Raw genomic sequence first — 24,657 nt, forward strand, 5'->3', positions numbered from 1 at the left:
TCATCATTCCCATATATGTTTTAAAAAGTGGGAACTTCAGGCTACTAATATATGTCCAAGTTACTAATACGTACTTATATAACTTTTACGTAATTCTTCCCCAAATTTGGGGTAGCTTTTAAAATTAAGGCAAAATATTAGATTGAAACTGTAGGTATTGTAAGGAGATCAGAAACTATTTAAGGAAAGACACAAGGAAGCTGGGAGGGAGGCAGGAGGCACACAAAGTGGCTCTGAGTTCCTGGTAGGGAGGCCGGGAAGGGGAACACATAGGACTCATTTGTCTGATAAAATGAACCATAAAGTTTGAAGATACAAACTTTTACTTGCACTAAATTCTGAGAAAAATTTATTACAGGGATTCTTATATAGAAACAATGGATATGTAATTGATAATACCTTCAGTTGTAATTTTCAGAAAACATGGAAATGTTATTCACATGGCTGTCTCTTTGCTAAAAGCAAAGAACTAATACATTTATCCAGAAATACTGACTTATGGGATCCAGTTTGATACAGAAGTAAAAGTTGGACGGCTGGGCGTGGTGGCTCACCCTTTAATCCTCGCACTTTGGGAGGCTGAGGTGGGTGGATTGCCTGAGCTCAGGAGTTCGAGACCAGTGTGGGCATCATGGTGAGACTCCATCCATCTCTACAAGAAATACAAAAATTAGCTGGGCATCGTGGTATGTGCCTGTAGTCCCAGTTACTCCAGAGACTGAGTCAGGAGAATTGCTTGAACTCTGGGAGGTAGATGTTGCCGTGAGCCAAGATCATGCCACTGCACCCTAGCCTGGGCGACAGAGCGAGACTCTGTCTCCAAAAAAAAAAAAAAAGTTGGAGAACCAAGAGAAATGGACTAACGAAACAGCCCTTAGGCTCTCTCTTGTGTTAGTTGTTAAACTGTTAAGAGTGTGGGCAGCAGCCTACTCATGACCTCACTAAAGAGGACCCAAAGGGTACATGTTACGTTGTTGACTGGAGATCAGAAAGCTTCAGATTCCAGAAGATGGCAAAGTTGATGATCTTCTACACAAACAAGGGAGGACTGCTACAGTCTCACCCGGATTGAGGGCCAAATCACTCGTCCGGAGGTTGAGGGCAGCCACATCTGCAAACAGAACTGGGAGTGGACGGCACACGCTTTAACACGTGAAGCTGGGTGTGGGAGAGGCCATTTCTCACTGTTACTTTCATTACCTATTCTGGAAGTGAGATTTCAGGCCGACCAGAAAGCTGTGTGTGCCCAAATCACTCCAGTGTTTCTCATATGAAAACTTGTACACCTTAATTCCCCAAAGAATTTGGTGGGATTTAAACAAAGATAAAATAGTAAAACTGTAGGTATTAAAAAAGAGATTATAAAATATTTAGGGAAAGAGAAAGGATAATTTGACCAGGAAGCTGGGGTACTGTGGTGAGCTGGCGCTTATCTCACAGGGTCGTTATGAGGATTAACCGAGATAATTCGTGGAAAGCAATTTGCCTATTGTCCAGGACACAGATAAATATTAATCTCCTTTACTGTTTCCTTTTCTGTGGGCAATAGGTAACCACTGAAGCTTTTTTTTTTCAGATGGAGTTTCACTCTTTTAGGCCAGGCTGGAGTGCAATGGCAAGATCTTGGCTCACTGCAACCTCCAGCTCTGGGTTCAAGTGATTCTCCTGCCTCAGCCTCCCAAGTAGCTGGGATTACAGTCACCTGCCACCATGCCCAGCTGATTTTTGTAGTTTTAGTAGAGATGGGGTTTTACCATGTTGGCCAGGTTGGTCTTGAACTTCTGACCTCAGGTGATCCGCCCACCTCTGCCTCCCAAGGTGCTGGGATTACAGTCATGAGCCACTGTGCCTGGCCCACTGAAGCTTTTTAAGAGGCAATGAAATGGTCAGAATTCTGTTTAAGGAAAATTATAGGTTCAGTGATAACAGAAGGAGCAATCTGAAGTTTAAAGACATTTACATTTGAGTTGGCAACAACTTTGGGTCCCAAGTTGTTTTAAGCCACTTAAGAGGCTTAAAACACTCATATGCAAATCTCTGAACCCAAGAAAATAAATTCCTCTTAACCCTAGGCCTGGCTGTTAGGAAAATCTTTTTCTGAACCAAAGAATCTCATACTTTTAGGTTTACACTTTAAGACATTTTCTCAGGATTAATTGTAAATTCCTTAGAGGCAAAAATAGTCATTTACTTTTATTCTTATTTCCATAGAAACTAATAGAACTGGACAAGAAGCAAGACTTAGGTTTAATTGTGTGCAGGCTTTATTTCAAGTGGTTTTCCTTGTCTTAACAAGCTAGGCAGAATTTGTCAGCATTGTGTTATGTAGAATAGGACCTGGTTAAAACAGAAAACTATGTTGAGAAAAATGCCACCTCCTCTAAAGCAATGTGAATGGTAGTGGTTATTCCCTCAAATGAGTCTTTTTGGAATATGAGAACTCATTCCAGTGAAGCTATCGTTGCCGAAAACATTTTTGGATCTTCTTTTCTTTTGTGGAAAGAAAGATTACGGTAAGATGAAAAGGATGTACTCAGGTGCCCTGGCCTCACTGGGGTTTGATCACATCTCCTCTACTTAGAAGTGATGTGGCCTTCAGCAAAGGAGTCTGGTATCTCGACTCTAAAAGGGGGATCTCAGATGCCATGGCTCATGCCTGTAATCCCAGCACTTTGGGAAGCCAAGGCAGGTGGATCACTTCAGGCCAGGAATTTGAGACCAGCCTGGCTAACATGGTAAAACCCTGTCTCCACTAAAAATATAAAAATTAGCCAGGTGTGGTGGCACATGCCTGTAGTCCCAGCTATTCAGGAAGCTGAGGCAGGAGAATCACTTGAACCTGGGCTTGAACCCGGGAGGCGGAGGTTGCAGTGAGCCGAGATCATGCCATTGCACTCCAGCTTGGGTGACAGAGTGAGACTCTGTCTCAAAAAAAAAAAAAAAATCTCATATATATACACATATATTTGAGACACAGTCTTGCTCTGTCACTTAGACTGGATGGCAGTGGTGCAATCATAGCTCACTGCAGCCTCAACCTCTTGGGCTCAAGCAATCCTCCTATCTCAGCGTCTCGAATAGCTGGGACTACAGATGCACATCAGCAAGCCAGGTTAATTGTTTTATTCTTTGTAGAGACAGTCTCTCACTATGTTGCCCAGGCTGGTCTGGAACTCCTGGGCTCAAGTGATCCTCCCACCTTGGCCTCCCAAAATTGCTGGGATTACAGGTGTAAGCCACCAAGCCTGGGCCAGTACATCTCTTTGTACACCAGTAGTTGTTTCTTAGCCGTGGAATGAATACGATTTTTCGGAAATAGCCAAGCTATTTGAAACCAAATCTGTTAAATAAGTACAGAATAGTGATTTTGCTTTTTTAAAAAACAAAGGTTTTTTGGACAATATAACGAGAGGGCTTTCATAGCTAGTTGATTAGATACATGAGAAAAATCAGTTCTTACAGAATTCTAAATGGGATATTTGGTTTCCCAAGATAAATTACTTAAAGGACACTATATGAAGAATTGACATATGATGTGTTTGCTTAAAAATGCACTCTGCGGCTGGGTGTGGTGGCTCATACCTGTAATCCCACCACTTGGGGAGGCCGAGGCATGCAGATCACTTGAGGTCAGGAGTTCAAAACCAGGCTGGCCAACATGGTGAAACCCCATCTCTACTAAAAATGCAAAAATTAGCTGGGTGTCGTGGCGTGCACCTGTAATCCCAGCTACTTGGGAGGCTGAGGCAGGAGAATCGCTTGAACTCAGGAGGCAGAGGTTGCAGTGAGCTGAGATTGTACCACTGCACTCCAGCCAGGGCGACATCTCAAAAAGAAAACCAAAAAAAAAAAAAACACCAAAGCACTCTGCAAGCTTACTGGCTAACTCTTGTACATTGCAGCTGGGAAAGTTTGATGCCTCTGAGGGCGATGCCAAAGCCAGGCAGGCTGCTGCGGCATGAGCATGGAGTAAACGCATCAAACTTCATCACAGATGACGGATGATGACTGCGGTGGGAAAACCCACACAGGGACCTGCAAGCACGTCTCAGGAAGAGCTGTCTTACTAGGGGCAAACTTATGGTAAAGGATGATGCCATCATTTGATAAAATGTTCTGTCATGCTTTTGGCGGCGAGTTTTTAACAAGAAAGCAAAACACTCACCATGAACCAAATGTTAACCTCAATGTCAACCAAGTCACATCATTTCCTGTTCCACTTGGTTTTCAAATTCAACTTCTCCTTTATTTAAAAATGACATATCAAAACCAGTCTTCTTGAAGAGGTAACTTAGGAAATGGAGCAATTTACTGTGGCTTTAGAGGATGTAAAGGGCTTCGTGCAGTCGGACACGTACAGGGCAGCAGCTGGAGGCACGAAGACATAGGGCCATCACTCAATGTGGTCCCCGGGCCAGCAGCAACTGCACAACGTGGAGCTCCTTAGAAAGGCAGGATCCTGGACCTCACCCTGTTTCAGAACCCACATCTTTTTTTTTTTTTTTTTAATTTGCAAAAATTTATACATATACAAATGTGCAATGTCAATAATATGACCAATTAGGTTTGTTCTTGAAACATTTTCAATTGAACAGGAATTAAGCGCTTTTGAAAAGTGACAAAATGATCATACAGTGAAGAGGTCTCTTTATATAACAGGTATAAATCAGGTACTAACTCTTGATTTTACTCTGAATTAACCATGACATACTAAACGAACTTGGGCTTCCGGCAGAACCTACATCTTAAGGCGAGCTCCAGGGAATGGGTAAGCACATTAAGGCTTAGGAAGCACTGTTCTAGGTAACAGCTCAGGTCTCTGGGCTTAGCACTACAGGGAGAATGTGACTAGGAAATGGAGCCTTGGGTTCTGATCTCAGGCTTACCGCTAAATACTTGCTGTTTCCCATTAGCCCTGCCTGCTTCTCAGGACTGTGGAAGACCAAATGGGATCCTTATTAACAAGGTTCTATAAGATCTGGGCCCAGCCTGTCTCAGACCTTATCCTGTACTACTTTCTATTTTGAGTTGGGCTTTGTAGCCAGGCTGACCTCAAGCAGAGCTTGTTTCTGCCTCAGGGCCTTTGCACAGGCTGTCTTCTCTGCCTGGAACACCCTCCCTTTTGACCTCTACACTGCAGTTGCCTCCTGTTAATCAGATCTCAGCCTAAATGTTGTCTCTCCAGTGAGACCCTCCCAGACCACCCAGTCCAGTGTCCCCGGTAAGTCTAACTCTTTAACTCTCTGCAAGGCACTTCTCACTCCATCCAAGCAGGGACTGAATGTCTTACTCCTGGTTCAAGGCACTGGTGCCTTGAACTATGCCTGGCACACTGTGTGCTCAACGCACATTTGTTTAATGAGTAGCTTAAGGCGGTAAAGACACTGGAAAAAACAAGGGACTGCACGAGTATCAAATACCTTTGTCAAGAAATAAAACCTCCCCAAGCCGTGTGCGGTGACTCAATTCCAGCACTTTGGGAGGCTGAGGTGGGTGGATCACCTGGGGTCAGGAGCTCGAGACCAGCCTGGCCAACATGGGAAACCCCATCTCGACTAAAAATACAAAAAATTAGCCGGGTGTGGTGATGTGCATTAGCTACTCAGGAGGCTGGGGCAAGAGAATCTCTTGAACCTGGGAGGTGGAGGTTGCAGTGAGCCGAGATCATGTCACTGCCACTCCAGCCTGGGCAACAAGAGGAAAACTGTCTCAAAAAACAAAAAAGAAAAAACAAACAAACAAACAAACACCTCCCTTGCCTTCCCCTACTGATTTCTCTTGGAAATGACAGCAATGTTACCCTGATTACTCTCGCAGCCCATATCCTGCAAATGGAAATCTGCCAACTTCATCCAGGAAGAAAAGATGGAATGCAGGTTGTTTTTTTATCGCATTTCAAGGAACGATCATTCATTCACTGCCTATACATCCTTCCTTCCAGCATCACTGTGAAACTCTGCATGCATATTAGGTTAATTTCATCCATTCCTCTTGAAAAAGTGAAGGACTTAAACCAGAAAAGCGGCCACAGAGGTCACAATACAGGATGGTTAACGTCACTCTGTTAACAGTGCCTTGGCCAAGGACAGCCAGATGGCCCGGAGGCTGGCCTGGCAAAGCCGCTGGAGAGTTGGGGAGGGCTGCGGGTTAACAGCAGGGAGCACATACTTCATTAGACTACAAGCCGGGAGCCGTCCAGAGGTGCCTTCTGCCACAGAATGGAAATTTAATAATGGTTTATTGGTTTAGTTGTGATTTTCAGTTAAGCATGACAGAAATTGGTTTTAAGTCCAATATTAGAGGTTCTAAAATGTTAGTTCACACAGTCTAATGATGTATGATGGGAGAAGGCCACAGCTGTTTTCTTTAATCTATTTACAATCTTCCCAGCAGAAAGGCTAAATGAACTCTCATACCATTATCAGGTCAGGGCTAAATGCAGCCCCGATCACAGGCAGTGATGCCTTCTTATGAACTACCTCTGCCTGACTTTCCTTAGCTCAGAAAATACTACAAAGGGAAGAGGCGTGCTGAGAGCCTCTGCTGCTCCGCCAAGCATACAGAATAAACAGAGCAATGGCCCCATCTACTGACACAGGCTAAAGCGGCACACAGGACGTGCGGCAACACAAGCAATCCTGCCTCAAGCTCCTCTTCACGCCTGTGACCCACAGCACTGATGAGGAATGTCTGATGCCTAGTGAACTACTTTATTATTGTCCTCAGGCACAAGGTAATACGAGGGGTTTCTAGTATTTTCTCTAGGGTTCCAGGTCTTCATTCCTGTGTATGCCATTTTTTTTTTTTTTTGAGACGGAGTCTTGCTCTGTCGCCCAGGCTAGAATGCAATGGCACGATCTTGGCTCACTGCAAGCTCTGCCTCCCGGGTTCATGCCATTCTCCTGCCTCAGCCTCCCGAGTAGCTGGGACTACAGGGCCTGCCACCATGCCTTGCTAATTTTTTGTATTTTTAGTAGAGATGGGATTTCACCGTTAGCCAGGATGGTCTTGATCCCCTGACCTCATGAGTTTATACCTAGTTTGTTTTTTTTTCGAGACAGTCTCGCTCTGTCACCCAGGCTAGAGTGCAATGGCACGATCTCGGCTCACTGCAACCTCCTGCTCCCAGGTTTAAGCGATCCTCCTGCCCCAGCCTCTCGAGAAGCTGGGATTACAGGTGCACACCACCACACCCGGCTAATTTTTTTGTATTTTTAGTACAGATGGGGTTTCATCATGTTGGTCAGGTTGGTCTCGAACTCCTGACCTCATGATCCGCCTGCCTCGGCCTCCCACAGTGCTGGGATTACAGGCGTGAGCCACCATGCCTGGCTGTTTATGCCTAGTTTTAAATTAGCTGGACAGCTCCAGATGCAACCAGAGGTGCAATGGTTTTGTATCGGATCAAGTGCTGTGAGCCCTTTTCCAGGTCAATCACGTAGTCCCTGAAAAAGAGGGAAACATATTCGCCTGTAGAGCTCGGCTGGCCCTCCACTGGGAGGAATGTGCCCACTGTGAAAAACGCACGCCACTCACCTCTGCTCATCTGTGTCTGGTTCTACCAGTATGTTTTCTTGTCGTTCTCTCACTCTCAGAAACACGTAAGAATCTAGATCTGGTTTGGGAACTGCCAGGAAAATAATAATGTGATCAGGAAATGCTCGGCCAACAAAGTCAACAAAGGAAAAGTTGCTGGGAGGTATGGCACACTCAGGGTTTAGATAGGAGTCCAGCCCTTTCCTATTCTTCTAAGATGCAGACAGAGTGGCTGACCAGGGAGGGAACTGGACACGGATTGGGCCTTTTGTTTTCCTCAGGCAGCCTCAGCAAAATGACCAATTCAGGGTTTCACAAGTCTGATATGGGTCTGACTTGCAGCTGGTGTTATGGGCTACACTGTGTCCCTGCAAAATTCATATGTTGAAGCCCTAACCCCCAATACTTCAGCATGGGATTGTATTCGGAAACAGGGCTTTTAAAGAGGCAATTAAGTGAAAGTGTGGGCCCTAATCCAATCTGACTGGTGTCTTATAAGTAGAGACTAGGCCAGGCAGTGGCTCATGCCTGTGATCCCAGCATTTTGAGAGGCTGAGGCTGGAGGATCAATTGAGGCCAGGAGTTTGAGACCAACCTAGAAAACAATAGCAATACTGTCTCCACAAAAAAATTTTAAAAATAATAGCCAAGCATGGTGGCACATGCCTGTAGTTCCAGCTACTTGGGAGGCTGAGGTGGGAGGATCACTTGAGCCCAGCAGTTCAAGGCTGCAGTGAGCTATGACAGCGTCAAAGTACTCCAGCCAGGGCAACAAAGCAAGACCTTGTCTCAAAAAATAAAAAAACAAAAAAAAAAGGGCGGTGGGAGGGAGGGGACTAGGACACAGAGACTGGGATTAGTGATCTTACGGAAGTAGCCTGAGAGTCTGCTTGCCCCTTGCCCTTTGCCCCTTCCCTTCTCTGTGGCGACATATGGAAGGCGTCATCGATGAGGAACAGGCCCACGGCAGATACTGAACCTGTCGGGGCCTGGATCCTGGACTTCCCGGCCTCCAGAACTGTGAGTAGCCCAAAGGGACTAAGACCTTGTTCCACCACCACAGGGGTGGCCGTGTGGCCCCCAGCCCCAGCACAGGCTGGGCAGAGATGAATTTCCAGGGCTTGGGTGCACTGGAGCTCGTGGCCTTGGAACGCTAAGCTCAGCTTGTAGACAAGGCGGGCTCCAGACCCCTGGAGGGCATTTGATTTGGTGTGGCAATTTTGCCTGAGGCAGTCTTGCTTGGATCTGGCGCACCGTGAAACACTGAGGAACATGGGCTTTATCCTGTAAGCCAGGGGTCCCCGGTGGGTTGATCCACGGTTAAGGGCTCTACCTATACCTCCCTTTCCTTGCTCAGCAGCCCTCAGGAGCCGGTGCAGAGGCCCGTGGAGGGGCTCCGGCCAAGCTGCCCTTCCCCAGCTTCCCTCCCTCGTCTTTCCATACCCTCCAACCTGCTCCCTCTTCCAAGGCCACAGGGACTCAGTGGAGGTCTCCCTAGCCTCCTGTTTCAGCCCTCCCCTCCAGCTAGGCGGGCCCTGCGCATTCTGGGACCTGTGAGGAAGAGACCGCCAGCCCCTCAGAGCAGGGGCAATGTTGGCGTGGGCTCTGCAGCACTGGTACTCGGGGCTGCCAGCACCTCGCAGAGGCTCAGCAAATGGCTAGCTACTGAAGGCGAACGCAGCTCCATGCCCGAGTCTACAAGCACCAGTGCAGTCACGGGGCTCAGCTCACCCCAGGGAACACGGAAGCAATGCTCAAATGACTACCATTGGATCTGCTTTCTGTTATTTTTTTGGATTTTAGCCAGAACCCTTCCTCTCCTTTCTGTTTATCTACATACTTATTTTCCCATATTTGGGTAAAAACAGTGAAGAGAGGATCCTACCCTGGGACACCTGAGGATGGGTGGGCCACCTGCAGGGAGAATGTCCTGTTTACCTGCCCGAAAGAGGTCCACCTTCTGTAAGTTAGGGGGCATGTGCTTCAAGGCGACATTTTTCAGATAGGTCTCTGTGTTCACCATGAACCTGAAAGACATGGATTCAAACTGCTGTGGTGTGCACAGCTGATGGACGTCCAAGGTTAGCAGGCAGCAGCGCACAGCCCTCGGGGACAGGCCTCATGCTGAACCAGCCAGGAGCCCCATGCCGACAGCTCGCTCACTCACTCTCTGGCAAAGGCCAACTCTTCCGGGGAGAGGCTGGAAGGCTCCCCCTCGGGCCGGGTTTTCTCCTTCTCAAGGACATGAGGGAAAAACTTCTCTATCTGTGAGGATAAAGCAAAATCTTCATGAAAACGTTGGTAAAAGTCAAAGACAAGGATGTGGTTAACGTAGAGAGGGTTTACACAACTCTCCCGAGGAAGGACGTGTGGTCTGGAGGTGGGACAGTGTGGGTAGAGAGGCACACCATAAGACACGGGACACATCTCTGACACACCCTTGCAGGCAAGCTGTGGATGTGGGGCTGGGGGACAGCTTGGATTGGGAGACTCCTAAGTGGCTGAACAAAGAATGCTGACTCAATGGGTAGATGTCAAACTGTAAGGAAGTCTTTGGTGAGAGATCCTTAACACAGTCTAATTAATATTCACATAAGGTTTTTTATTTTTTTTATTTTTGAGATGGAATCTCATTGTGTTGCCTAGGCTGGAGTGCAGTGGTGCGATCTTGGCTCACTGCAACCTCCACCTCTCGGGTTCAAGTGATTCTCCTGCCTCAGCCTCTTGAGTAGCTGGGATTACAGGCACCCACCACCACACCCAGCTGATTTTTGCATTTTTAGAGATGGGGTTTCACCATGTTGTCCAGGCTGGTCTTGAACTCCCAACCTCAGGTGATCCACCTGCCTTGGCCTCCCAAAGTGCTGGGATTACAGGCATGAGCCACTGCCCCCTGGCTGGTCATCACCAGCTTTTGGTCATCAAAAACCTTATGTGGGCCGGGCACAGTAGCTCATGCCTGTAATCCCAGCACTTTGGGAGGCTGAGGTGGGGGTGGATCACCTGAGCTCAGGAGTTCGAGACCAGCCTGGCCAACATGGTGAAACCCTGTCTCTTCTAAAAATCAGGCGGGCATGGTAGCAGGGGCATGTAATCCCAGCTACTTGGAAGGCTGAGGCAACAGAATCACTTGAACCCAGGAGGGGAAGGTTGCAGTGAGCTGAGATCGCACCACTGCACTCCAGCCTGAGCAACAGAGCGAGACTCCGTCAAAAACCAAAACAAAACAAAACACACACAACCCAGCAAATAAAAAAACAAGGGGGCTGATGACATAAAGTATTAAGAGACAGCTAATACATTAGGTGACAAGATCAGGATCCAGAGACAAGGGAAATGGCCCAGTTTAATAAGATAAAGTTTAAGAGGAATAAGTATCAAGCCCTACACTTAAGGAGCCAAAACCTAAGCCGTGCAAGTAGAGGACAATGACTGGATGGGATAATTATCACATTAAAAGGGGTTAGCATCCATGTGAGTGAAGAATGAGCTCAGGCAGCGTACCTGTCAATATGCTAATGTGATAAATATGCTAATGTGATGTGGTTGGCATTACTACCAGCTTAATAATCAGAATAAGAGAAATGATCAGGCTGTTTTTCACAAACTTGGTCAAACTACAACTGGGATACTGTGTTTAGTTTTAGACAGTGGAACTTAAGAAGGATAAAGACAAACAAGAACCCTTTTAGAGACCAGGAGAGTAAATGGTTTGAATGGCTAAAATGTGTGCCTGAGAGAAGACTTCGAGGAGACTGTGGGCAGTCTTCAGATAGCTGAAGCATTCTCGTGTAGAAGAGATAATTTATTTTATTTGTAATAACTAAAGAGACACATAGAACCAAATGAAATGTCAAGGAAGTAGGAATTTCTCAGGGTTATAAAATAGGAATTTTTGCAATCTCTTTTCCTTTCTTTTTTTTTTTGGGGGCGGAGTCTCGCTCTGTCACCCAGGCTGGAGTGCAGTGGCACGATCTCAGCTTACTGCAACCTCCACCTGCTGGGTTCAAGCAATTCTCCTGTCTCAGCCTCCTGAGTAGCTGGGACTACAGGTGCCCGCCACCGCGCCCGGCTAATTTTTTTATTTTTAGTAGAGATGGGGTTTCACCTTGTTGGTCAGGCTGGTCTCAAACTCTCCTGACCTCAGGTGATCCACCCTCCTCAGCCTCTCAGTGCTGGGATTACAGGTGTGAGCCACCATACCTAGCCTGCAATTTCATTTTTGTAAGTTAGATAGCCACAAAGCTGTAGGCAAATGTAAGTCATCCTGGTTCATTTGACATTGACGCTGGCCATCTGACAGGCAAAATAATTTTGGAAACAAGTTCTTCTCTAGTCAGCATTCCCTATTCACCAACGCCAACGACTCTCCCTTCAGCACCGCCATGCTGTAATGCAAGGGGGCACCATTCACTCAGCAGGTGAACAGACTAAAAATGTGTGCGGTGTTGCCGCAGTGGGCAACACATGCCTCTCTGTGCTTCTGCGGAGCAATCTCTTGCTCTCCTTACACTTTAGCTACACTGATATTGGGCTCTCAGCAGTGTCTTCAGGTCCTGCACCCTCCTGGGCCCCAGTCCAAGTTCTCCCCAGGACATTCAGTCTGCTTTACAGACTGCGCTGTCTCAATGCCTCCAGGTATCTCCACGTCAAACCTTCATGAGGCGACACCGCAAGTAGCTGCTGAGGACGTAGCGGATCCTCTCCATCTCCATTTGGTGGATGCTGACCTTCAGGTCCTCCCTTTTGGCTCTCCTGAGATTTTCTTCCTATTAAATGAGAAACTAAGGTTTATAAAAAACATGATGTTCAACCATCATCATTGGCAACGTTGAGGACCCAGACTATGTTTCAGTCCAAGGAAAACAAAAATATCATGTGAGTTTTCATTTTATTTTATCATTGTATAAAGTGCAAACAATAGTCATTTACTTTTAGAAAATGACCATTTGAATAGAATATGTTCAGCCAGAGGGTTCCAGAAGAACTCCAGTCCGATTGTAAGGGAGATAATACAGCACACAGAAGAAACTTCCATCGGGCCTAAAAAGCAGTATTAAAACACCAGCTGAGAAACTGTGAAATATCCACATTTCACAGCTTCTCTGAAGTTGACAACGATTTAGACTTAGATAATCTAGGCCAGGGACCACAAACTCAAATGTCTGCAGGGGCCAGGTTAGGAGGCTACAAGAGAAGGGTGGGTAGTCAGGGACTGTGGGGAGCAGGGAGTACATGGATGGGCAGCTCTCATAGGACTGCTCTGGTCAACTGTTCTCATGCAGAAATGCAGGATTTTAGACTTTTCATGGGAAGCCAATATCCAGATATTTACAAGAACTCTCAAGCTTGATAAACACAGATAACTAATTCAATGTTTTTTTTTAAAGAACTGGACTGTGGGTTGGAGCCAAACAAAACAGATTTGCTATCAGACTGCAAGCTCTCAGTGTGCTCATCAAATGCTTTTACCTTTCTGCTCCTTTATCAGACCAAGACAAGCGACTCTTACCATGTGCTCCAGCTGTTCCATGACACATTCTACAATCTCAGGCTTGCTCTCCAACAGCTCAGGGGCAAACTTTTCATTCATCCAGGCCTAAAAGACAAATGCCAGAAAAACCAAGCATCATCCACCACAGAGCTAAACAACCTTGTGAGTCAGCCCAAGTCCCACAAAAACCAGGGACAGTGCAGGCGAGAAAACTGTCTGCCCACCAACTGGAAACACTGAAGCTGTTTTGAAGACAAACTACGTTTAGCAATTGCTTTCTCATGTCCTGTTTTAGTTGGGAGGATATGTTCATAACCTTCTATTCAACTGACACTCACACAAACCCTTGCTTACTTCAGTTAGTATGACGCCTGGTGCTGAAAGTGACACCACCTGGTGTTCAAACCGTGGCTTTGCCAGGCAGCCCAGGCACACTGTTACTCCACCAGCTCCTTCCTCCCAGGGAGCACCACCCCATGTCTATTTAGAGAGAAAGCAACAACCCACCAATCCACACAGCTCTTTATTCCTGAAGCTCAGAGCACTTCACAAATGTTTTTAATTCATCATCATCATATCACAGAGAAAATGGATATAGTTATCCTCATCTGATTGAAAAAATACAGATTGAGTAATTTACTAATGGCCCCAAAGTATACAGGATCATAATAGAAACAGGCGCTCATCTATTATGGAGTTTCGGAGCCAGAGGTTAAAGCTCTAATTTATGACTCAGGCCCAGCTGTTTGGTTCATTTTAGAGACTTCTAAGGCTTAGAGAACTGAAATATCCCTAAGTGACTGACGAAAGCTACACTTATCTTTCAATTACAGGAAATGTAGTTTTAGCATAGCTCAGAATTATATGCTGACCAGGCTCAACTTATTTTTTTCTGATGTCCTTGAGTGTCTGCTTCTCTCCATGATCACCATCAAGACACATTACCAAATGCTGGGCATGGCCACTGTCATAAGTGTTTGTGCAGAGCCTGAGCATCTGCAACAGTTCTGCAGACTGAAACAAACAAACAAAACCTTGCATAATGCATGGGAAAACATCGTATTTTCTGACGGGCTTATTAGGAGCAGTATTTCTTTTTGACTGATTTTTATTAAATACTGAATAATTTTTATTTATTTATTTTTGAGGGACAGTCTCACTCTATTGCCCAGGCTGGGGAGCAGAGGCATGATCCCAGCTCACTGCAACCTCTGCCTCTCGGGTTCAAGCGATTCTCCTGCCTCAGCCTTCCAAGTAGCTGGAATTACAGGCATGTGCCACCATGCCCAGCTAATTTTTGTGTTTTTATTAGAGACAGGGTTTCACCGTGTTGGCCAGGCTGGTCTTGAACTCCTGACCTCAAGTGACCCACCTGCCTTGGCCTCTCAAAGTGCTGGGGTTGCAGGTGTGAGCCACTGAGCCCAGCCAAATATTGAATAATTTTTAAAACTAGAAGAACAAGCTGGGCGTGGTGGCTCATGCCTGTAATCCCAGCGCTTTGGGAGGCCGAGGTGGGCGGATCATGAGGTCAGGAGATCAAAACATCCTGGCTAACCTGGTGAAACCCCGTTTCTACTGAAAATACAAAAAATTAGCTGGGCTTGACACGCCTGTAATCCCAACTACTTGGGAGGCTGAGGCAGGAGAATTGCTTGAATCTGGGAGGCAGAGGTTGCAGTGAGCAGAGATCGCACAACTGCCCTCCAGCCAGGGCAACAGAGCAAGACTCCGTCTCAAAAACAAACAAACAAACAAACAAACAAACAAACAAACTACGAGAACAGTGACAAGTCCCTGTGTGTCCCTACCTCCTCAGAGGTAATCACTAGCTTGAATTTCGTGTTGAATTTCCTTTATGGTTTCACTACATTTGTTCATATCTCTATAGAATACCTCTCAACTGTTCATGACAGGATATTCAAAGAAAGTGATAGTGCTTGTCTGGTACACTGGGGTACCATTGGGGACCACTTCATTTATATTATGAAATTATGATGATAAAGTATAAAACATTAGGTGGAAGTTTATATTAGTATAAAACTTTCATATAAATCTTTCCAAAATTTTTACTGAGAAACTTGTATCAAAATCCAATCTTTTTTTTAAATCAGGTTTTACACTTGAAATGGCTACATCTGGTTTCTGGTCACATAGTGGCACGATAATGGCTCACTGCATCCTTGACCTCCCAGGCTTAAGTGATCCTCCTGCCTCAGCATCCAGAGTAGCTGGGACTACAGGCACATACCACAAAGCCTGGCTACTTTTTAAATTTTTTTAATAAAGATGGGATTTTACCATGTTGCCTATGGTGGTCTTCGAACTCCTGGCCTCAAGACATCCCCCTGTATCAGCCTCCAGAAGTGCTGGGATTACAGGCTTGAACCACCGTGCCTAGCCCCTGATCAAAATTCTAAATACCAATCAGTTCATTATTGCTACAGGCTTAAGTGTGTCCCCCCTCAAAAATCTACCTAACTTCCAGGACCTCAGACTGTGACTATATTTGGAGATGGGGGCCTTTAAACAAGTGATTAAGTTGCCATAATCCAGTAAGACTGGTGTCCTGATAAGAGGTAATTTTAACACAGACACACACGAGAGGGAAGACCACGCAAGGACACAGGGAGAATATGGTCACCTACAAGCCTAAGGCAGAGGCCTGGCAAGAAGCCAACTATGCTGGCACTTTGACCTGAGCCTCTAGAATTAAGAAAATAAATTTCTATTTAAGCTACCCAGTCTTTGGGACTTTGCTCTGCGGCCATAGCAAACTAAAACAATCATTAAAATGAGCAAATCTGCACTACAGGTAATAACTTTTAAATCACTTTTTACAGGTATTAAAGGGTATCCTATATATGCTCCCAAAGCTGTTCTCATCAGTGGTCCTGTCAGGCTGTCCCTTTGGCTGTATCACACAGCATAAGAGACAGGATCTGGCTGTGGCAGCCATGCAGGTGGTGGGTCACTTCCTTGGCTGCACTCAGGGCACTGCACTGGAACATCAGGCATGAGATGTTACTCTAGCTCAACCACCGGCAAGCCACAGCGGTGCTGTCAGACCCCCCGCCGCCCATCCTCTAGCTGCCTTTCAAGGACCCCAATGATGCTCACTTGAAAAAGCAACCAGCCTGGGGCTCTGGCTGTCCTGGAAGGTGCAGGGGTCCACACTGAGACATCTGTGGCACAGCAGTGTGCCACATCACCCAAGGGTGGTGGCTCTGCCTTGAACAGTAATTTTGCAAGTTTGAACTTTACATAAAGTTTCTTTGGCAGCTCATATTTTATGGTTGTTATTGTTCTACATTATGTTCCTGTTATTCATGCTGTTTCAGGAGTTATTTTACTCATTTTCACTGTTATTTCCACTCTACATGGTATATTTTCTCAATGCTATTTATTTATGGTTATCTAGGTTATTTTCATTTTTAACTATTGCAAGCAATGTGCGAAAATATAGTAGATGTCTCCTAGAGTATAAGCGGAAGTTTTCACTAGGTATGTACCTGGGGGTGGAATTACTGGACCACAGGTATGTGCACCTTCATCTTTACTAGACAATAACAAATTATTTTCCAAAGTGATTACACCTATTTACATCCCATGGCAGTATATAAGTGTGCAAATTGCTCTACTTTTTTTTTTTTTTTTTTTGAGACGGAGTCTTGCTCTGTTGCCCAGGCTGCAGTGCAGTGGTGTGATCTCGGCTCACTGCAATCTCCACCTCCTGGGTTCAAGAGATTCTCCTGCCTCAATCTCCTGAGTAGCTGGGATTACAGGCGTGACAACACGCCCGGCTAATTTTTGTATTTTTAGTAGAGATGGGGTTTCGCCATGTTGGCCAGGATAGTCTTGAACTCCTGACTTCAGGTGATCTGCTCGCCTCGGCCTCCCAAGGTGCTGGGATTACAGGTGTGAGCCACCGAACCTGGCCTGCCCTATATTCTTAATTTTTTTCTTTTTGGGATAAGATCTTGCTATGATCCTCAGGTTAGTCTCAAACTCCTGGGCTCAAACGAACCTCCCACTTTGGCCTCCTGAGTTGCTAGAACTACAGGCATGAGCCACTGCGCTCAGCTGCTCTACATTCTTGCCATACTTTACATTGCTCACGTTTTTCAGTTCTTCCAATCTGATAGATATGAAATGATATCTCATGATTTTAATTTTCATTTTCCTGATCACTAAAAAGGTTGAACATCTTTTTCATATGCTTATTGGCCATCTTGTTTTCTTCTTCTTCCAGGTATCAGTCTGTATTAGGCAGTCTGAAAGAGTTGTTTATGTACTGTGGATAATCATCTTGTGTCAGCTACATATTAACATTTTGCAAGTATCTTCTCCCAGCATGGTGGCCTGTCTTTTCACTCTAATCCAGAAGTACAAACAGGCAGGGCACAGTGATTCACACTTGTAATCCCAGCACTTTGGGAGGCGAAGGCAGGCAGATCACAAGGTCAGGAGTTTGAGACCAGCCTGGCCAACATAGCGAAACCCAATATAGTGAAACCCCATCTCTACTAAAAATACAAAAATTAGCTGGGCATGGTGGCGCAAGCCTATCGTCCCATCTACTCAGGAGGCTGAGGCAGGAGAATCACTTGAACCTGGGAGGCAGAGGTTGCACTGAACCAAGATCATGCCACTGCACTCCAGGAATGTATCCCTTTTTTCCTTTATGCTTTGTGCCTTTTGATTTTTGTTTAATGAACCCTTTCCTAATGAACAAGGAACTCTTACGCTGTTCCACAAACTAGGTCTGTGGGTGGATTTCAGGGGATCTGTGATGCCCTGGAAGTCATATGCAAAATTCTGCATGGGTGCATGTGTGCGTTATTCCGGGATGAAAGACCAGAGTTTTTACCAGTTTCTCAAAAAGGTCTGTGATATAAAAACAGATTAAGAATCAGTGCTAAATAGTAAGGATCATCATATAAGGTATAATTCAAAAATTATTTTAGTTCGGTTTTGGCATTCATGGTATCATGTATGGCAGGGAAGAATGAAGAATACTAAAGTCGCAAACATGAGAGAGCTCTGGAAAGGGGCAGTTAGAGCAAGAGGCTAAGGATAATTACTATGAACAGCTCACGTCTAGTGAGCGCTTACCACGTGTCAGACGGCATGCTGAGTACACAATTATAATTCCACATTTAATCAACCCAAAACTCTAGGAAGGAGACACTATTATCATCTCAATTTTATTTTATTATTTTTTTGAGATGGAGTTTCACTCTTGTTGCCCAGGCTGCAGTGCAGTGGTGGGATTTTTGCTTACTGCAACCTCTGCCTCCCGGGTTCAGGTGATTCTCCGTCCTCAGCCTCCTGAGTAGCTGGGATTGCAGGCATGCGCCACCACGCCCGGCTAATTTTTGTTTTTTAGCAGAGATGGGGTTTTATCATGTTGGTTATGCTGGTCTCGAACTCCTGGACCTCAGGTGATCCATTCACCTCAGCCTCCCAAAGTGCTGGGATTACAGGCTTGAGTCATTGTGCCTGGTCCTACTATCTCCATTTTATAGTCAAGCAATGGCTTGAGACAAACTCCCCAACTTGCTTAACATCACGTAACAGAGTCGTGTCAGAGACAGATTTAAATCCACATAGTCTGAACTGTTACCAGAGCGTCATGAGATATAAGTGTAAAGAACACAGTTACTGGCACATGGGAAATATGCAATAAGTCAGAGCTATTATAACTAAAAGGAGAAATATTTCAGAAAGGATTTTAGATAAGCCGTGGACATATGGAGAGCAGATGACTCAAGAAAAAAACATGTGAGAAAAAGGAAGAATATGACCAGTTATCCCTTACGGGCATTTCAGCATTTTCTTGCTAAACAGGCATTCTCCAGGGAAACAGCAGATGTTCAAGGGACTAAGGTAAAGAAGTTAGCAGTCCCACCACACCTCTACAGTCCCTGAAAATATCACGTGGATCTTGCTCTGTGAACTGTTCACTGAATGTGCCCAAAGCTGTCACTTACTGACCCCACTTGGGAATGCTGTGTTTCATATGATGAGGTCTCTAACAGAGGATGTCCTTCCTGCTTCCCCTTTCCATGTAGATGGTAAGATCCAGTCCCTGTTCTCCTGAAATAAGCCCTGAATTCCATTTCCTCATTTTGTGATCCCTGATATTCACAGATGAACTAAATAAAAAGGCTGACTAGAGCAAAGGGATTCGGTCTGGGATGCTTACCTGCTCCAACCTTTCAATGAGCTCTGCAGGAGTTAGGACCACTTCCTCACTACCCCCATCAGAGTCCTGTCCCAGGAAATCCAGTTCTTCGGTCATCTTCTCTGAAACCAGGAACCTAATGAGAAGGAAAGAACCAATACTCTGCAATGCATTTTCTATTTATTTGCAAGAATAGACATCTATCTGGAGAAGGGAAAGGTTTATTGCGGTTTCCTGCGGTTGTAGAGGCCCATTAGCAAGTGGTGAGAGAACGCAGGGACTCTAGTTTTCCAGTATCTGTCTCTTCCTACAAGGCTCAGGTCAGGTATCCGTTTCTCAAACAATCCTCCCCTTTATTACTGCCCACCAGGAACTGACCACCTATCACATCATACAATCACTATTCATTTCTTTGACTTCCCAGCAGAGGTCCTGTTCCTCAGGGACGGGGTTCGTTTCAGTTCACATATGAATCGCGCCTCTGCTCAATGCCTGGCACTAAGCACTGGGGACGCAACGACTTGGGGAGCCCCTGCGCTCAGCACAGTGCTTGACTCCTAGCAGGCACTTAACATTGTTGGGAGCTGGCCGGGCTCACGCCTGTAATCCCAACACTTTGGGAAGCCGAGGCAGGAAGATACCTTGAGCCCAGGAGTTCGAGACCAGCCTGGGCAACATAGGGAGAGTCTGTCTCTATAAAAATAAAAATTGTTAGGAGGATTAATCAATGCTAATTTCCCAGAGCCACAAGGCCCGGCGACATTAGACCAGTCGGCGACTCCAAAGGCCTAAGGAAGTGGATGGCGGGGACGAGCAAAGTCCCCGGGGTCGCAGGGAAACTGCCAACATTCCCCTCCCCTTCTACCTTTAGTGCCACCCACACAGGCCTTCCTTCGCCACAGAGGTCCCACTCGACGCTCACTCGGGGACCTGGGAGACAGCGAGGCACTCCACAGCAGCAACCGGTAAGGACGGGGAGTTCGTGGGGACGCAGTCGGGGAACCTGAAAGCAGGAAGACAGCGGAACAAACTGCTCAAGGCCTTCCCCAGATGAACCCGAGCCTCCAACTTCTCAGCTCCCGCGCTACTCTCGGAAACTTTCCGCCTAGGCAGGACGTCATCGCGCACGGGCGAGATTGACCAGTCAAGGCGCGGGGGGGAAGAGCGGGGCGGTCTTCTTGGGCCCGCCCACCCGAGGGGTGGGGACTGTCTTCGCGGCTGCTCGCAGTCCCAGCAACCCGTGGACACTAAGCGGCTGGAGGCTGGTCCGGGTGGGCCCCGCCCACCTGGGTCGGCGGTTCGGGTCTGCGGTCCGGGTTGCACTACTCACGAGCGTCGGGAGGGGGCGCCCCGTACCGTGGCCAAGGAGAGCGGAGGTGTCCGCCCCGGGGGGTCCCACCCAGAAGTGTGCTGTTGAGAGCTGGCCGCAGCAGCCTCTTGGGTCGTCTCCACCCACAGCTCCCGTGGCTCTTTGGGTTCCTCCGTCTTTGCGGGGTTTCAGCTGTGGTCACTATGGTCGGTGCCTTCAGAATCTCCAGTACATTCTTTTTTATCTTTCTTGAGACAGGGTCTTGCTCTGGTGCCCAGGCTGGAGTGCAGTGGCACCATCACAGCTCACTGCAACCTCTGCCTCCCGGGCTCAAGCGATCCTTCCACCTCAGCCTCTGGAGTAGCTGGGACCACAGGCCAGCGCCACCACGCCCAGTAACTTTTTAATTTTTTTTTTTTTAAATGTAACTATGAGGCCGGGCGCGGTGGCTCATGCCTGTAATCCCAGCACTTCGGGAGGCCGAGGCGGGTGGATCACGAGGTCAGGAGATCAAGACCATCCGCGCTAACTCGGTGAAACCCCGTCTCTACTAAAAATCCAAAAATAAAAAAAATTAGCCAGTAATCCCAGCTGCTCGGGAGAGTGAGGCAGGAGAATCACTTGAACCCGGGAGGCGGAGCTTGCAGTGAGCCGAGATCGCGCCATTGCACTCCAGCCTGGGCGACAGAGCGAGACTCCGTCTCAAAATAAAATAAAAATAAAAATAAAAATAAAATAAAATAAAATAAAATAAATAAAAAAAAACTATGGCGGGGCGGGGGAGGGGAGTTGTGTCTCCCTATGATGGCCAGGCTGGTCTCGAACTCAAGGACCCAAGTGATCCTTCCACCTCTGCCTCACAAAGTGGCTAGTGGTTTTTGAAGCCTGGGATCTGACGACCAGCAGCAGCATCGCCTGGGACTCCGCGACAATGCAGATTCTCAGGCCCCACCCAGGCCCACTGAATCAGAAACACTGAGGGTATTTCGCTAGACCCAGGCCCTCCCGGTGACCCTGAGGCAGGTGAGGTTTGAGAATCACTGCTTTGGGGCAATGCTTTCAACTCAGCTTCTGGAGGGGAAAAGCAAAAAAACCCATGTCTGTATATTTATATATTTTTTCCATCTTTGTGTGATCCAGTTTTTCTTCTCTGAATTGCTGATTCTTTTCTCTTTGCTGTCCTGCATTTTCTGTGCAAAGCGTTGCTTCTGGCTTCCCTAAAAGTGTCTCTTCTCCATCAGTCTGAGGGCTCTTTGTGAAGCTGCCCTGTGATGTCATATTGATTGACTAGTAAAATGATTGGCTAATACAGGATGATTGTACCTGCCTGATTACAATCCTGTTTTAAAAATGACAATAGAATAAGCTGAGTGAGAGAGTGGGCGTCTTTACAAAGGGTGTGTAAGCTGGGGCGTATCAGCATGGGATTCCCAGAAGGAAGGGACATTTGAACTGGGTCTTACAAAATGAATTTTGTGAGTGGCAAATAAGTGGTCATTTCAAGGTCTGTTTCAACGTTGTGTTTCAATGGTTTGGGCATCCCGTTGTTTTTGGTTTGGCAGAGTGTGTTTCCCAAACACAGCTGTTCTGACATGGATCTCACCCCACATACCCTTCTTACCATATGACACTGACACGCCTTCATCAAGAGGTGGGGTCTATGTTCTCATGTTTTATTTGTTTATTTAGAGACAGGGTCTCACTCTGTCACCCAGGCTGGAGTGCAGTGGGGCGGTCACGGCTCATTGCAGCCTTGACCTCCCTGGGCTCAGGTGATCCTCCCACCTCGGCCCCCATGAGTAGCTGGGACTACAGGTGTGCACCACCATGCCTGGCTAATTTTTTTGTATTTTTAGTAGAGATGGGGTTTCATCATGTTGCTCAGGCTGGTCTTGAACTCAGGCTCAAGTGATCCGCTCACCTCAGCCTCCCAAAGTGCTGGGATTACAGGCATGAGCCACTGTGCCTGGCCCTGTTCTTGCCTTTTCCATCAGGAAAGAGCTTTTTAACTGCTTTGACCAAGAGAATTTGGCAGAAGTGATGCTGCTTGGCTTCCAGGACTAGGTCGTAAAAGGCAATGTGGCTCCCACTTGGCTCTTTTTTCTGGAGCCCTATCCCTTGAGAGCTGCGGGCTGATGTGGAAGAAGTCTGGCTAGCCTGCAGTTGCTGTGCAATAGAGTCCTTACGAAGATGCCAGGCAGAGATGGGGAACCTTACTGGACGAACCCCAGAACCCCAGTTGTTCCATTCTCCAGATGTCTGGGTTGAATGAGCCTTCAGGTGATTCCAGCTCTGAGGCTTCAAACTGTCCCAGCTAAGATGAAGGCAGCAGAGATGAGCTTCTCTGCTGAGCCCTGCCCAAATGGCAGATTTGTGAGCAAAATAAGTATTGTTGTTGTTTTAGGCCCTATGTTTTGGAGTGGTTTGTTATGTAGCATTCGATGACTGAAACAGTGGCCTTTGAGCACAATCCTATTCTTCCATAATTCTCATTACCAAATAGCTTTTCAATGATGTTTATTAATATTCCTTAAGTGTTACAGATTTGAGTCCAAGCATAGATAACGTCTCTACACAAGTGCCGATTATGTACTTTATTGATTTAAAAACTTCCCTTCTCTGGGTCCAATCACCGTCTCCAATCTCCCCCGCTCCTCCACTGGAGAGCTAGAGCCCGGCTTCTGCTTCGTTACTTAATAGAGGTGTGACCTTAAATGAGTCACTTTGGATTTCAGTCACACCACCTTTTTGTTGTTGTTGTTGTTAGATGACGTTTTGCTTTTGTCCCTCAGGCTGAAGTCCAGTGGTGTGATCTTGGCTCACTGCAACCTGTGCCTCCCGAGTTCAAGCAATTCTCCTGCCTCAGCCTCCTGAGTAGCTGGGATTACAGGCATGTGCCACCGCACTTGGCTAATTTTTGTATTTTTCGTAGAGATGGGGTTTCATCATGTTGGCCAGGCTGGTCTTGAACTCTTGACCTCAAGTGATCTGCCCACCTAGGCCTCCCAAAGGGCTAGGATTACAGGAGTAGGATTACAGGAGTGAGCCACCACACCCAGCCATCAGTCATACCACCTTTTTTTTTTTTTTTTTTTTCACTCTGTCACCCAGGCTGAAGTACAATGGCGTGATCGCAGCTCACTGCAATCTCCACCTTCCAGGTTCTCCTGCCTCAGCCTCCCCAGTAGCTGGGGCTACAGATGCGTGCCACCGCACCTGGCTAATTTTTGTATTTTTAGTAGAGATGGGGTTTTGCCATGGTCGCCAGGCTGGTCTCGAACTCCTGACCTCAAGTGATCCACCTGTCTCAGCCTCCCAAAGTGCTGGGATTACAGGAGTGATCTACCACGCCTGGCTAGTCACACTACCTTTTACACAAGAATAATATGTGTCTGCCTGAAGACAGAGGGACAGACCAAAAAATTGAGGGACCTCTTTCACTTCTAAGATCTTTGATTACAACTAATATTCATTAGACAAAAACACTTCTAGAGGAAATGAGTTGGCAGAAAAATATTTCTACTATGTAGAGAAGGGTTATTAAAAGAAATGCCAAAGCAACACACAAACTTTCGGTGAAAGTGTTGATCATTTGGCACTGTAAAGTTCAGGAAGGTGGTAGAAAAGAGGTCTTCAGTTACATTATGCAGAATGAAGAGAAAAATCAGGAACATCTGGTTGATGTGCACCCACTGTCAAGAAGTGTTTTAGAAATAATAAGATAGCCATATAAATGGAATGCGATTCATTAAAATGATCACAGATAAAAGAGGATTACATAGATTGTGATAGCAGGAGGATGAAGTTTGTGGACAGAATTTGCAGGCAAGCTTAGATGTTTTAAATTGCAAGATGAACATACTAACATGAATTCAGGCAAGTAAAACATGAAGTTACATCGAAAGAGAAGGAAAAAGCTACTGCCCAAAGTGGAAGAGGAGGATACAGAAAATAGGATCCTATACAGCTGAAGAAAGTGACAAGCCACAGCAATTTCCAGATATTCTCAGTGAAGATGTTAATGGAAATTATAGACACAGCAAATAGAAACAGCCAAAATATTTGTGGGCAGCCATACATTATTATTATTATTATTATTATTGTTATTATTTATTATTTTTTTTGAGATGGAGT

General features: G+C 46.3%; 1 protein-coding gene across 5 annotated transcripts; it reads right to left on the reverse strand.

Moving 5' to 3' along the window:
- Positions 1–320: 320 nt before the first annotated feature.
- Positions 321–20,320, reverse strand: GINS4 (GINS complex subunit 4). 5 transcript variants are annotated; one of them, XM_050800447.1, is made up of 8 exons: positions 20,137–20,310; positions 19,236–19,350; positions 13,049–13,135; positions 12,192–12,305; positions 9,704–9,801; positions 9,475–9,563; positions 7,537–7,627; positions 321–652 (listed from the first exon to the last, which is right to left on the reverse strand). In XM_050800447.1, exons 2-8 carry the CDS (start codon positions 19,329–19,331, stop codon positions 604–606), a joined length of 624 nt encoding a protein of 207 aa, XP_050656404.1. In that variant the 5' UTR covers positions 19,332–19,350; positions 20,137–20,310; the 3' UTR covers positions 321–603. The 5 variants fall into 5 exon arrangements, with proteins under 5 accessions (XP_050656404.1, XP_050656405.1, XP_050656402.1 ...); XM_050800448.1 differs by lacking the exon at positions 321–652 and adding an exon at positions 4,230–4,471; XM_050800445.1 differs by lacking the exon at positions 321–652 and adding an exon at positions 7,055–7,445 and having other exon boundaries at positions 20,137–20,320.
- Between the last annotated feature and the right edge of the window lie 4,337 nt (positions 20,321–24,657).

Source organism: Macaca thibetana, chromosome 8, assembly GCF_024542745.1.
Source record: "Macaca thibetana thibetana isolate TM-01 chromosome 8, ASM2454274v1, whole genome shotgun sequence".
Classification (NCBI taxonomy): domain Eukaryota; kingdom Metazoa; phylum Chordata; class Mammalia; order Primates; family Cercopithecidae; genus Macaca; species Macaca thibetana.